Genomic DNA, 12,521 nt, shown 5'->3' with positions numbered 1-12,521 from the left:
GGGGATGGGCAGGTACGGGACACACACGCACACGCACCTGGACCCGGGGATGGGCAGGTACGGGACACATACACACACGCACGCACCTGGACCCGGGTGATGTGCAGGTACAGGACACAGGCCACCAGGAAGCAGATGCAGAACACCAGCAGCAGGAGGACGACCACACTCCTAGGACAGAAGACACAGGCTCACTGCGGGCTGGGCCCAGCAAGGTGTGCCCAAGAGGAGCCTGCGATTCCAACGCCTGACCTCTCCACCAAGTCCTTTCCTGTCTCCACCCGGACTTCTATCCACTTGGGTCTGCCACAAGGTCCTCCCTCCTGAAGGACAGGCCCCTGGATGCTCCTGTCCCCTCGGGTGTCATCTGAGAGCAGCTTCTGTAGAAAAAGATGAATCCCCACACAGGGCCATCAGGTGGTCACCGTGTTCCCAGCGTCCGGGGACGGGGCAGCTTCCTGTGCTTTCTGGAAACTCCGGAAACTCACAGGGGAACAACTCCGCTAGGGAGGGCTTGTCAAGAAAGCTGTCTGTCTGGAAGGAAAATCATCTTCCCATCAAAAACAAACACTGCAAGCTCACTTTGACTTAGCATAACTGAATATTATTCAATTACTACACTTTTCTTCTTTTCCAGAGGCCGCTTTTCCTCATTTTGACGTATCTGAAAAAGACGCACACCCAGAAACCAATGTGCATTTTCTCCCTCGAAATCCGTCCTGGAGTCAAGGGTACACGTTGTGTGGATGGAAACGCTGGGAACGGCTGGTGTCTTAGGGTTGTTTGCACGACAACGGAGAACCTGGGAGCGAGTGCCCCCCACACGTGGGCCACCGGGGCCTGCCCTCCCGGCTCCCTGGAGCCCGTGGACAGCTGGCCATGGCCGGCACCATCCCCGTGAGCTGGGGACCACGGGGGAGACGCCAGCGGACATGGAAGGAACCCCCGGCCCTTCTCCCCCGACCGCTGACCGCGGGGCCCGCCACACTTACTGCGGGATGATGAGAAGGTAGACAAGGCCAAACAAGGCGGCCAGGATGAGCGCGAGCACGACGGCACTGGTGAAATACTCGTCCTGCAGCTGGTGGTACTAGGGGACACCAAGACCCACCATCAGTGGCTGCGGCCACTGGGAGACACGGGGGGTCCCCCGGGGGCACCCAGGACCAGGAACCGCAGCCGCGTCGACAAAAGCAAGGGCGGGGGGCCACAGCCGAGGGACCCCCGGGGTTCTCTGCGCTCCTGAGGTCCCGGTCACCTACCTTGCGCTCACGCTCAGCCTGCTTGTACTTCAGGGTGAAGAAGTCCAGGTCCGCCATCTCCAGCTCCATCTGGCGGGCTTCCAGGAGGCGGCTGATGTACCTGTTGACGCGCGTGCCCGGGGTGGTGTAGACGACGTTTGCAGAGAAGGACGAGCGGTTTCTGAGTTTTTCCGACGCAGTTCTCAACGCCCTCCGCTGCAGCCACGGGGGAAAGAAAGAAATGTTAGCAAATCCTCCACTTACTGAAGAAGAAGCTCTCATGCTCCCTCCAGCCTGCGTGCTCGCCCACTGCAGTCTGGGGGGCCGGGTTTGGGGCTGAGATGCAGTCCCAGCTACCCTGCCTGGGACTCCCACGTCTGCAAATGGGGGCACGCGACATTCATGTGGCACCCCGTGTGGATGGGGGCGGTACCCAGCACAGGGCAATAAAATAGAGATTGGTTCTTTTGAAATATCAATAAAATGGACAAATCTCTAGCAGGCATGACAAAGAAAAAAAGAGAAAGGCGATAACAAACTCGGGAATGAAATGTGATTCTACTACCGACCTTGCAGACATCAAAAAGGTGACAAGGAATTTCTGTGAACAATTGTACACATTGATTTGACAACTCAGATCAAAGAGCTACTCAAAACACGTAACCACAACTCACCCAACACGAAAGATTATTAGATGAGCCCTGTAATTACTAAAGAAAGTCAATTCATAACCGTAAAACTCCTGAAAAATTAATCTCCAGGCCCAGAGAGTTTCACTGGAGAATTCTACTAAACATTTAAGTAAGAATTAACACCAATTCTATACAATCTCTTCCAGAAAATAGAAAAGGTAACACCTTCCACGTACTTTATAAAGTCAGTATTATCCTGATACCAAGATCAGACCAAGACGGTACAAAAAAAGGAACACCACAGGCCATCTCTCTCACTACTGATGCTAAAATCTTTAACAAAATGTCAGCAAATAGAATTCAGCAGTATATAAATAGCAGCATACACCATAACCATTTCTAGAGATGCAAGTCTTTTTACATATTTGTACGTCGATGCCTACACCATATTAACACCATATGAACAAATCCCATGGTTGTGTCAATTGATACAGAGAAAGCATTTGACAAAATCCAATACTCATTCTTGATAAACATGATCAGAAAACTAGGGAGGGAGGGGAAATTCCCCAACTTGGTGAAGATCTACACAGTACCGATAGCTAGCGTCATAGTTGCTGGTGAAAGACGGAGTGCTTTCCCCCTGACTTTCAGCAGTGCTAGAGACTGCAAACACTGCAATAGGGCAAGAAAAGGAAATAAAAGGCAAATATTAGAAAGAAAGAACTAAAACTGGCCCTATTTGCAGATGACAGGATGGTCTACATAGAAAATTCCAAGGGGAGGAAAAGCCCTAGAACAAATGAATTCCACAAGGTCACCAGAAACAAGATAAACATAAAAAGGGTATTTACTGGGGCGCCTGGGTGGCCAGTCAGTTAGGCGTCTGACTCTTGGTTTTGGCTCAGGTTGTGACCTCAGGGTCGTGGGATCAAGCCCTGCGTCGGGCTCCGTGCTCAGTGGGGAGTCAGCTTGAGGTTCTCTCTCTCCCTCTGCCCCTCCCCCTGCTCCCGCACATGCGCTCTCTCTCTAAAAATAAATAAATAAATAAATAAAGGTATTTCTTAAACTAATAATCAGCATGTGAAGACCAAAGTTAAAATTCAGTGCCACTCATAATCACGGGGAAAAAATGAAGTCCTAGGTACAACTCTAACAAAACACGTACACAACTTGTATGCTGAAAACTATATAATACTGATGGAAGAAATCAAAGATCTCAATACAAGGAGGGATACCCATGCTCATGGATTAGAAAACGTTTTTCTTTTTTTATTTTAATTTCAAATTTTTTATTATGTTAATCCCCATACATTACATCATTAGTTTTTGATGTAGTGTTCCATGATTCATTGTTTGTGCATAACACCCAGTGCTCCATGCAGAACGTGCCCTCCTCAATACCCATCACCAGGCTAACCCATCCTCCCACCTTGTTTTTCAAAGTCCATCATCTCTCATGGTTCATCTCCCCCTCCAATTTCCCCCCTTCATTCTTTTTCTTAAAATCACTCAACCCAATGTTAAGACTTATTGTATAGCTCCTTTGATCAGGACAGTAGGGTGTTCTCAGAGGAACAGAACACCCTAGAGAGCCCAGAAACAGCCTCACACAAGTATGGTCAATGATTTTTGACTAAAATGCAAAAGCAATTCAATGGAAGAGGGATAGTCTTTTCCACAAATGGCGCTGGACCAAATGGATGTCCACATGCAAAAAAAGTAAATCTTTATTTTTTTAAGATTTTATTTATTCATTTGAGAGGGAGAGAGAGACAGAGAGAGTATAAGCAGAGGGAGAGGCAGAGGAAGAAGTAGACTCCCCACTGAGCAAGGAGCCCAACGTGGGGCTTGATCCCAGGACCCTGGGATCATGACCTGAGCCGAAGGCAGATGCTCAACCATCTGAGCCACCCAGGCGCCCCCCAAAAAGTAAATCTTAACCTAAACCTCACAGCTTATAAAAGATTAACTCAAAACACACCACAGGTTTAACTATAAAACATGTAAGTATAAACTCTTAGAAGAAAGGTGAAAATCTTTGGGGTTTGGGCTACGTAAAGATCTCTTGCAACACCAAAACCAAACAGTTCATAAAGGAAAAAATATCAGTAAAATTGGACATCTTCAAAATTTAAAACATCTGTCTGTGAAAGACAAGCCACACGCTGGGAGAAAACACGTACAAACCACACATCTGACAGAAGAATCAGATCCAGAATTTGAAGAACTCTCAAAGGTCAGCAGTACCAAGAAGTCACTCAGATTAGAAAGCAAGACAGATATTTTTCCAAAAAAAAAGAAGAGAAAAATATGTGGACAGAAAATAAGGACTTGAAACGACGATCGGCATGATTAGCCATCAGGAAAATGCCAAATAAAATCATGAGGTGTCACTACACACTTAGAACAGTCAAAATGTTCTAAAAACAGTGACGGCACCACGGGCTGGCGAGGACACAGAGAAGCCCGATCTCTCACACGTGCCTGCTGGGAACGTGAAACGGGACAGTCACTCCACAAACGGTTTGGCAGTTTCTTAAAAAACAAAAGCAAAAAACCAAGACCCATCCATGGCAGTCGGGCGTCTCTCCCAGCAAATAAGCAGTTATGTCCCCACCAAACTCTGAACGTGAACGCTGACTGCAATTTTATTTGCAACAGTCAGAGCTGGAAACAACCAAAAGGTCCTTCAACAGGCCACGCAAACAGTGGTCCCTCCACACCGTGGAACGCCCGTGGCCACGGCAAGGCTCGAGCTACTGGCGCAGGAACAGCCTGGAGGGACCCGCGGGCTTTGCGTGGAGACTGAAGAGAGAGCCAAGGTCGCGGGGCGTATACAACACCCTCAAGTGTGAGTCACGGGACGCAGAGTAGTCAGTGCAGCTGGGCTTTGGGGAGGGTGGCCGTGTGACCCCAGCAGAAGGGGGACTGTGGCCGTGAAGGAACCGCTCCGGAGCCGAGCGTGGCCGCCGGGAGGAAGCAGGCCAGAGCCACACACACCCCAACCACCAAAGCCCATTCCCTTGTTTGGGTCCGTGCGGTCGCCGGGCGAGCTGTGACCGCGGGGGAGGCCACTGGGGGCCCCCAGGCCTCTCTGGGCACGCTGCTTGATTCCGCGGTGGACGCGCGTGTGGTCGGGGCGGTGCGTCACCCCCACCTCCAGAAAGCTGCAGAAACCTTAACAGGTACGGACAGAAAGCCGCCACACACAGTCCCTGCTTGGAAACAAGCCACTGACCTTCTGCGGGGCAGCCTGCAGATCGCTCCCACGCAACCACCCGCCTGTGAACGTGCTCCTTCCATTTCCACGGCCCCGGCCTCCCCGGGTCCGAGAATAAGCGCAGGAAGACCCACCTGTACGCAGGGTCCGCAGGGCCGGCAAACCCCTGATGTACTCCCACGAATGCGCCCTCCCCCGGGACCTAAAGCATTTGTACACGACAAAAACACTCGCACCCTGCCACCTCCCGTGACACCAGGTCAGCTCCCGTGAGCATCGGCGTGCAGGGAAAGGCCGGCGGGCACCACGACCCCTGGATCTCCGCCACAGCGCTCAGTTATCCCAGGAGGAGCACCTGTCTGCCCGCCAGCCCCGGGTCTGCAGAGGCCAAGAGGGGGGCAGGGCTGACTTCTTGGGGGGCGGCGCCATCCTGGGCACGCGGGGGACCCCGGGCAGTGACTCCTTCAATGGGACAGGACGGTAATGTGGCCACCTTCTGGGGCCGGGATCCCAGTCTCCCTCTTTTTCACACTTTTCTCGACTTTCCACAACAAACATGTATTTCCTTGGAAACCGAATCAAAATCAAGTTTAGGAGAAAATTTGTTGCTCATTTTGCTGTGGAACTTGGCTGCCCGAGCCTCTTTCTGGACCTGCCGAAGGGAAGGCTGGTGGCTTCAATGCAGAGACCTGAAAACCAGCAGCTGTGCAACCCGGAGTGAGCTGCTTAACCTCTCTGTGCTCCAGCTTCCTGGTCTGTAACACGAGAACAAAGGTGGCCCCCAAGGGGAGTTCTCAAAAGACGCAGAACGCTCATGCTTGTGAAGAGCTGGAAGCACGTTGGCCCAGACCGAGTCCTCAAGCTGGCTCTCCCTGTCCTCAGTGGAGACAGCAAGCAGGTCCCCCCGTGCTGCCGGAGGGGGGCAGCTGGAGCCCCAGTCCACGTGGAGGCCCAGGCGAGGCAGACACGCCGGGAACTATGGGCTGCTCACACAAGCTGGGAAGATGAGCCAGACTGCGGGGCAGGCTCCTGGGAGGCCGGTGGCCATCGATCCATCTGCTCGCTGACCCAGGGCAGGAGAGGTGACCCGCTCTGGTCGCCGGCAGGGCTTGTGGGCACATGGAGGAACTGGCCTGGGCAGGCAGGCCTCACCTAGGAAAGCCGGCTTGGGGGCTGAAATGTACTCGCCTGCCCCCCCCATCTGCCAGCTGGAATGTGGACGCAATGACTGGAGCCCCAGCATCTATCTTGGGCCATGAGGTGATAGCAGACAAGCCAGAATAGCATCATAGAAGAGGTCTGGTTCAAGATGATTGTGAAGCTGCCACATTAGCTCCGTCCTGCCCGATCTCCAGGTTTACTTTAACCATAAGAAACCTTTCGTTCAAGTCACCACAATTGGGGTTTTCTTCAATGCCACCAAGCCTGCTGCTGACTAGCAGGACCCCTGAGCATACACGTGTGTAAATTGACATCCTTGGGGGCTGGGGCCCGTCTGCCCCTCCACTCCCAGTTGACCGCTCCCTGCCATGGGATGCGGTTGCCGGGAGAGACGGGTGGTGAGCTGGGGGACAGGAAGGACGGCAGTGCCCAGTGACGGCCTCATCTGGGTGGGGCTGGGCAGGAGTGCGCTCTCTGGGGCTCAGCTTGGACACCCCGCTCCCTGAGGCAGGTGAGTAGCAGGGACGAGCAAAAGCATCTCCCAGCCACGACACACAAGCTCGGGACAGCACCTGGTGAGACGTGGCCCTGCCCGGCGCTGGCCCCTCCGGGCTGTGGTCAGCAAGCGGCTGCTCCCTCCCAACCTGTACCCCAGTCTCCCTCCCTATACGCTCTCCCCAGCCCACTCAGGGCCCTGCAGTCGACCCCCATGCTGCAGGGACGCCCCAAAGGGCATACAGATTTCCATTCCTGCCTGGGTCTTCTCTCCTCACATTTATCAGGAATCTGCTCTGCTCTTCAAAACTGTGACGGTTTGTAATAGAGGTGCCAACGTCTCTCTCACTGGTAACATCGTAGGGTCTCTGCGATGTCCCCCTGCTCACCGGGACTCGGGAAGTGTGGGTACGTTGGCTGAATCGCCGTGCTGACGCCTCTGGGTTTAATGTGCTCCATGGACACAGGCCACTGGGAGCGAGGAGGAGCAGAACCTCTTACTGGAACGGGCCGGACACACAGGAAGGGAGGGGGCGCTGGGGGCACAGAGCTCTGGGGCCGGGCCGTCGATGACAGTCCCAGGTGAGAGACTCCATGCCCATGCTCGAAACAGTCTTTGTTGGGGCCTGAGAAGGAAGGACGCCACACTCGGCCTTGCTTTCCTGGCCCCGTGCACACTGTCACCAGATGGCAGACCTGGCCTGAGACCCGACCACGGTCAGGGAGCGCCTGCCTGAGCCGGTGCGCAGAGGTGAGCGGCTGATGGTGACTGGGTCCTGGGCTGACCCATCTGGGGCTGACAGACACAGACCCGCCCGGGGCAGCCGGCGGCCTCAGGGCTCACAATATCCCCTCTGGCAACAACTGAAAGCCACAAGAGAGGGGCCCACGCGTGGCTGTGGCGGCAGAGAGAGGAGCCAGTGCTGTCCCAGGCAGAGAGCAGAAGACGAGCCCCGATGCCCAGCTCGGGCATCCTGACGCGGCGGCTCAGACAGCGAGGAGCAGCAACTCAGTGTCCCAGAGACACCGGAGGGTCCCGTGCACCTGTCACCATGCGAGTCGGGGAGAAAGCCACCGGATGGGTCACCTCCGTATATACTGAATGCAGTTTCTGAAATTCAGCATCTACTCCTCGTTGTCAAAAAGCGCAAACACTCGCTCATGGGGGCGGCCGCTTCTAACCCAAAGCATCACAGTGAACAGCCAGAAGGAAAGAGCGTGGCTCTCCCGCCAGCAACAGTTAATACAAGGTGGAGGAAAGGTCAGAGTCACGACTACGACGTGAGCTGAGCTGAGGAAGACGTTACCGGGATGAGTTTCAACGTGAGCTGAAACGTTATCTTTGTTAAATTCAGACAGAAATGGTAGAAATGACATTTTGGAAAAGTTACTGGCCAGGAGGCGGGAGCCGGACAGCAGAGATGTGCGTGGACCCGGAGCGCTGGGCACGGCGCGGGGGGCTGCGTGGACACCGACCGCACGCCCGCTCCCGCCGACCCGGGACCCGCAGATGTGATCACTGACGTCCACGCACTTCCGTGAGAGAAACGCTCTGAGTTACTCACTCTGACCGGAAAACGAAAAATCGTAAATGACCTAAACGTCAACGGACCTGGAATCAACACACAGTCTCTCCTCAGGCTGGAGACGCACACGGTCACATAAAGATCACATTTCGGAGGAACGTTTATTAATATGAGAAACGTTCGCGATACCGTACCGGCAGGTGACAAAAACAAGCGACCAAGCTACTCGTAGATCATCCCGCGACTTCCATTAAATCCACACGTGTGATGCGAGGTGCGCAGCGGGACAGACCAGCCCAGCGCCGTCCGCGGGGCCCACCCTGGCCACACACGAGGGCGCCCGCACGGGAGTGAGGCCTGGACGCGGAGGAGGGAAGACAAGGCCAATGGGAGACCTCATCCCGAAGGGGACGCAGGCTCTGGGGGGCCCTAGGGACAGCACCCGCAGGCGGAAGGGCCTGCCCCGCGGGTCACTCGACGGCCATCTCCCGAGCTGCCCTCACTGGCGGGCCGGCCCCGCCTCTGCGCCTGTCCACCCCATCCTTCGGGACCACCGGCCTTGTCACTGTCCCGTCTCAACCGCTGGGGGCCTCCCACGGTGCAGACACTGCTATCCTGCACGTTGGGGCTTATTTCCACCGCTCACAAGGCAGATGGTGATGAGGGGAAGCCGCGGTTCCCCAGCCCGCTACCTGCCTGCCCCTCCGTCTCCCCGGCAGGGGAACCGCCTGGGCCACGGAGGCTGGAAGTGCCGGCTGGCGGGGAGGGACCAGACGTGGGGCCAAAGCTCGGGGTGCAGGAGTCCCACACACTCGCAGGCAGCTCACCAGCGGTGCGGGGAGACCCTCTCAGGTCAGGAAGCTGGGCGCAGATGAGGAGCCTGAAACCACACGATGGTTGGGGGGCTCGGCCTTGGACCTGGGGTGCCGGGCACAACGACAGGGACGAAGGCAAGGGTGCATGCCCGCATGCCACACTTAGGCACTGGGTATAGCGTGAGGCAGCAAGTGGCCCCCAAGGAGGGAGGCTGGAGGGCCAGGACCCACTGTCCCCAGCACACACACATGAAGGACCAGAGTCTCAGGTGGGCAGAGCCTGACCTGTGACTCCAGAGATCTGGGGTGTCCGGGGCTGGGCCAGGATTCAGGATGTGGGAGACCGGAAGAAACCCAGCATGGCTCTGCGCTCCCAGGAGGGGCAGGAGGAAGAGGACGGGGGTGAGGAATCCAGCAGCAACTCCAGACCAGGGAGGGAAGGGGCCACTCCCCCCCACACACACACGTGCATGCATCACACACACTCACACACACACACGTGCATGCATCGCACACACTCATACACTCATGCACGCACACACGTGCATGCATGCGTGAACACATACATGCACACACATGCGTGCACACTCATGCACACATGCCTGCATGCACACACTCGTGTGCACACTCGTACACACATGCACACACGTGCCTGCATACACACACGTGTGCACACTCATACATGCACGCACGCAAACATGCACACACATACACACGTGTATGCATGCATGAACACATATACGCACGCATGGGTGCACACTCGTGTGCACACTCATACACACATGCACACACATGCCTGCATGCACACACTCGTGTGCACACTCATACATGCACACTCATACACACATGCGCACATATGCCTGCATGCACACACTTGTATGCACACTCATACATGCACACTCATACACACATGCACACACATGCCTGCATGCACACACTCGTGTGCACACTCATACATGCACGCACGCAAACATGCACACACTTATACACACACGTGCACCCACACTCATGCACACACACACACTTCCAAATGCACAGGAAGCTGGTAAGAAAGGGAAGTCACCAGAGGACATCCGACGCGGGAACCCAGGCCGGGCAGGTGGCTGATGCGTCGCTGCCCTCTGAGACCCGGAGAGCTTGGAGAGCCCGTCATCCCTCACGAGCCAACCGCAGCAACGCGGGGCCTGAGCACGGTGGGCAGTGAGGTCAAAGCTCTAGCGAGGGCCCACGCCCCCAGCAGCCCCTTCAGCAAACACCAACATGAGGAGCCCTTGCACGGGGGACAGTCTTAAACCTGGCTCTGCATCGAGGGGAACCCCGGGAACACATCTGCACACGTCTGCCCAGCTGGGACATCTAAAATCCACTGGGCAAGCACGTGAAGCCCCCAGGTACCTGGCCGAGGGGAAGGCCAATCTTGATAGAACCCACATCAGCACCGCTCTTGAAGAATTTCCAGCAAAATTCTCACAAATGTGAGCTCACAGTCAAAACCACAAAAAACCTGTGAGGCAAGAAACCCCCAGGAGCACCAGCAGATTCTTGCTTCTTCCTGAAAAGCCCCCAGAACTGCAGGGATGGAATTTCTTGCCACGGCACAAAACCCGGAATGGCAGGGAAAACAGGAGTGAGCAGACAGCGGTCTCGGGGACCGGACATGAGTCACAGGATGGAGCCACGCTGGGCCGGGGGGCCCAAGACACGAGGACACAGGAGGGGAAGGGGTGGCACTCCAGGCTTGTCCCAGGCTCCTGGGACGCGACCCCTGCCCCAGAAGACTGGGGTCTCTGCCCCCCCAAGACGCGAGGCCCGTGCGGTTGAAGGGGATGCTGGGACCCCCACAGAGCAGCACCGCCCCCAAACCCAGCAGAAGACCAGAACATCCAAAGACGACTCTGACCAACCCAAGAGGAAAGGTGGAAAATCCTGGCAGCCAGGCCACGAGGCAGGCACCTCCAGGAGGCCACCTTCCGTGGACTGGACAACTTTGAACAGGAAGGGGGTGAACAGGTGCGTAGCAGGAGAACCGGGGGGTGGGGGCGGCCAGAGACAAGCCTGCCTGATGGCACCCGGGCTTGCAGGCCATGGCTGAGGTTCCAGACCTCGCGACAGAGCATCTGATGAGCATGAATATCCTCAGGGAAGGTTCAGACAGCTGCTGGGGGTCTGGACAAGCATTTACCCACAAACAAGTGGAAGGCCAAATTGCAAAAAAAATTGCAAGATGATAGCAAGATTTTTCCAGGAAAGCAAAAGCAGCCCGGCTCTAAACAGCATTTACACAGTTAGAAAGCATGCAGGGGGGTGCCTGGGTGGCTCAGTTGGTTAAGCGACTGCCTTCGGCTCAGATCATGATCCTGGAGTCTCGGGATCCAGTCCTGCATCGGACTCCCTGCTCAGCAGGGAGTCTGCTTCTCCCTCTGATCCTCCCCCCTCTCATGTTCTCTCTCTCTGTCTCATTCTCTCTCTCAAATAAATAAATAAAATCTTTAAAAAAAAAAAAGAAAGAAAGAAAGAAAGCATGCAGGACCAGGCTTCCCGGGGCGGGGAGGCGGCCCTCCTACCTTGTCATCATCCTCACAGGTCATGACGTTGGAGAAGGGGATCTCCGCCTTGAACATCTTCCGACAGTGCATGAGCTGAACCAGCAGGTAACACACGGTCTTGAACTTCATCCTCTTGGCAGGCTTTATGTCGGACAGGATCAGCCCTGGAAATATCTGTGCCGGCAGCCGGCACGGAGATACCCGTCAGCAGACCCATGCTGCCCCCCGCGCCCCCGAGCTGGGAGCGGGCACCTGACGGGGACAGGGAGGTCATGGGGACCGTGTGCTCAAGGCCAAACAGACGTGGATGGAACCAGCAAGCCGGGCCCACAGCACACAGCTCGCAGCTACCCTGGGGCCTCTGAAAACCAGAGCAAGGCCCCAGTCCTGGGGAGGAGCCGTGGGAAGATTTGGGGCCAGGCCAGTTAGGGACCCTGGAGCCTGGACGTTACTGGCTGGGCCAGCAGCTGGCTGAGGACCACCACCCACCAACCCCTGGGGTCCCTGCCCGTCTTACCCCACCCTCCACTCCCACATGGGTGGGCCCTGCTGTCCTGGGGTCCAGCGCCAACCCCTCACCCGGCCCTCCTCCAAGCCCACCGACACCTGCCACACCCTCTCTCCCGTTCTTCAGGAGTGAGCTCACTGAGCCCAGCCTGTCCTGCCCTGGAGCCCCCAGCAGCCACGGTCCCCAGGTCACAAGGGACTGCACAGCCCCGATCCACGGACACACAGGACAGAGAAGCTTGAAGCTCTCCCTCATATCCCACCTGCTTATGTCCTGAAGGAGTACTGGGGCCACCTGTGCGCTGAGCCCCTCACCTGTGCCCTGCACCCCTCACCTGTGCCCTGCACCCCTCACCTGTGCCCTGAGCCCCTCAC

At 56.0% G+C, this 12,521-nt stretch overlaps 1 protein-coding gene across 1 annotated transcript in view; it reads right to left on the bottom strand.

Moving 5' to 3' along the window:
* Positions 1-12,521, bottom strand: part of ADCY1 (adenylate cyclase 1) — a 92,320-nt gene that overhangs the window by 42,531 nt on the left and 37,268 nt on the right. The window contains exons 7-10 of the mRNA XM_032430455.1: positions 11,658-11,813; positions 1,263-1,457; positions 993-1,090; positions 87-171 (exon numbers count right to left, since the gene is read on the bottom strand). Of these exons, the coding sequence (XP_032286346.1) occupies positions 87-171; positions 993-1,090; positions 1,263-1,457; positions 11,658-11,813 (534 nt within the window). The remainder of the gene's footprint in view (positions 1-86; positions 172-992; positions 1,091-1,262; positions 1,458-11,657; positions 11,814-12,521) is intronic.

Source organism: Phoca vitulina, unplaced genomic scaffold (assembly GCF_004348235.1).
Source record: "Phoca vitulina isolate PV1807 unplaced genomic scaffold, GSC_HSeal_1.0 scaffold44, whole genome shotgun sequence".
Classification (NCBI taxonomy): Eukaryota; Metazoa; Chordata; class Mammalia; order Carnivora; family Phocidae; genus Phoca; species Phoca vitulina.
The sequence above is the reverse complement of the archived record's forward strand: the minus strand, read 5'-3'. Positions and strand labels throughout refer to the sequence as shown.